At 65.0% G+C, this 2493-nt stretch overlaps 1 protein-coding gene across 1 annotated transcript in view; it reads right to left on the bottom strand.

Moving 5' to 3' along the window:
• ADAMTS13 (ADAM metallopeptidase with thrombospondin type 1 motif, 13) overlaps positions 1-2493 on the bottom strand; it is a 13352-nt gene that overhangs the window by 2673 nt on the left and 8186 nt on the right. Inside the window, 4 exon segments of the mRNA XM_010839073.1 lie at positions 178-354; positions 688-834; positions 1322-1628; positions 2366-2493. Of these exon segments, the coding sequence (XP_010837375.1) occupies positions 178-354; positions 688-834; positions 1322-1628; positions 2366-2493 (759 nt within the window).

Here is a 2493-nt window from a genome sequence, read left to right on the forward strand (position 1 = left end):
AGTGAAGGATGAGGAAGCCTGGCGTGCTGCAGCCCCCGGGGTCTCAGAGAGTGGGGCACAACGGAGCGACTGAACAGCAATGGCTCAGTCCTCTGTCTGCCTGGCCCGCCAGCCCATCAGCACTGGCCCCGCTGGCAGGTTCTGGGCGGGTGGGGAGGCTCCACTGCCTTGCCGTACCTCGGTGGAAGGCTCCCAGGGCAGGCTGGCTTGAATACCGCAGCAGCACTCCGCCTCCGGGCCGCACAAGACGCTGCCTCACCAGCAGCGTGTTGGCTTGGGAGCTGAAAGCCATGCCGGCCGGCTTCCCGCACATCTTCCTCCACACGAGCCTGCCCCAAAGCAGCAGCATCTCCCCTGGGAAGGGGCAGTGCAGTGAGGACCCAGCACCCCCAGTCCAGCGGCAGCCCAGTGGCCTGGGGCAGACTCAGCTGAGTTCAGGTCCCGACGCTCCCACTTACTGGCCATGCAACACTAAGGAACTCCATGTGTAAATTAATCTCTTCTAGCCTCAGTTTCCTCATCTGTGAAATGGGGACAGCCACACCCCAGTCCTCAGCTGGCTGTAGTGATTACACATGGGGAGGCACTTGGAGCATGCTCCCAGGCATGGGGCACCCTCGAGTTACCCTCACTGGCACCCCCAGACCCTGGGACTGGCAACAGCTGCTCCCGTGGCCCCAGACATACCAGCACTGCAGTTGAGAGAACCCTCCAGAAACCGGAGAGTCACCACTTCACCCAGGGGCCGCCCGATGGCCACCGCACAGTCTGGCCGCGCCGTGCCTCGCATGTCGATGATTCCCGTTGGCCCAAGGTGCTGCCGGCCACAGACACCTAGCAAGCAAGCAGCAGGACGGCGGGTGAGCAGCGCTCCCAGGCGGCGCGTCCCCCGCGGGGCAGGGCCAGGGGAGGATCCTGGGAGCTGGGGTGGCTCATGTCCTCCCAGGCCCCAACGGAAGCCTTCTCGGGTGAGCAGGGCACTGCATGGGTCAGCGCATCACCACCCCAGGCACAGAGCCATGCCTGATGCGCCAGTGGGTCACACGGGCAGGGCTTCTGACTCTTCTCAACCTTCGGGTTCTTCTCCCCGATGGTAGTAAAAGTGAGCTTGCACTTTCCCAGTGAGGCAGAGGGCCCAGCCTCCCAAGCCCACCCCTCCAGTTCAGCCGTGCTCAGCCCAGTGTCCAGAGTGCTGCAGTCACAGGTCCACCCCCTTCTCTGGGAGGTCCCCATGAGGAGCTCGGTCTTACTCTCCCTGGTGAAGATGCCTTTGCCCCCCCTCCTGCAGCCCCCCCGCACAGAAAGAAGGAATGAAACTAACTGGTCTCCACTGGGCTTTCCTGGGGCCTGGGCAGGCGTCCTTGAGCTGGGGAAAGGAGGCGGGTGTGGGGCTGGGGCCACTCCGGGGACGCAGCTGTGGCAGCTGTGGTCTGGCCTGGAGCAGTGGCTTCCTCACGGGGCGCCGGGCTGGCCATCCCCTGCCCCACGCAGGGCCCAGCCTGGCAGCCCCGCACGGTCACCGGCTTGGGCAGGTGCTGGCAGAAGTCGGCGGGCACAGGCACCTGGGCCCCAGGTCCTAGGCAGGCGTCGTGCCGATGCTGGATGCCCTCCCCACAGGAGACGGAGCACTGCCAGGGAAGAGGGACAGAGTGAGGCTGACCCTGCCAGGGCGAGACAAGCACAGTGGTTGACCAGTGGCCAGGCAGGATCTGATATAATCTCTGCCCAACGCAGGAGGCGAGCATACGTGCCCGTTCTCCAGATGAGAAGACTGAGGCTCAGAGAAGTCACCCTTCAAGGGTCACAGAGGGAGGAGGAGCATGGATTCAAACCCGGGTCTCTCACTGTGGCCCTCCAGGCCTCGCTGCCTCCAGGCCCCAGAGTGAGGACCTGTGGCTTCCTCCTTCCGCCCTCCGTCACTCACTGCAGTGCAGTGTCCGCCCTGCCTTCCAGCCCCGCACCGCCCCTTCCAAGCCCTCTCCACCCCGGACGCCCAGGCTCCTCCTGACGCTGGCGGCCATGTGCTCCGCCTCTTCTTCCCTCCGTGCTGTGAGCAAGCCCCTCCAGGGGGAGGGACCCAGCCCTGTCTACCTTCATCTCTCCAGGGCCTTGCAAGGTGCTGGGCGTGGGATGGCAGCTGCTCACCTTCCAGAGTTATCAGCCCTTCATCTTCGGGCGTCTCCAGACCTTGGGGCCTCTAAAGGCCTACCTGTCCCCTGACACCTCTAGGTCTTCCGTCCCTGGGTGCCCTAACAGGCCTGGCTCTCCCCCTCCTTTCAGGGGATCACGACCCTCTGCCCAGGTCCCCATGCGTGTGGACCCTCGGCTGACACACTGGCCAGCCGGCCCCAGCTGCAGCACTTACCTGTGTCCAGGCGCTGACGTGCCACCGGTAGGCACAGTCAGCGACGATGCAAGGGATGCTGGCCTGTGGCCGCACAAGACCTGCGCAGGCTGCCCCGTCCACCTCTGTGTCCTGGCCGTGGTCCAGCC

This window comes from Bison bison, unplaced genomic scaffold (genome assembly GCF_000754665.1).
Source record: "Bison bison bison isolate TAMUID 2011002044 unplaced genomic scaffold, Bison_UMD1.0 scf7180017846244, whole genome shotgun sequence".
Lineage (NCBI taxonomy): Eukaryota > Metazoa > Chordata > Mammalia > Artiodactyla > Bovidae > Bison > Bison bison.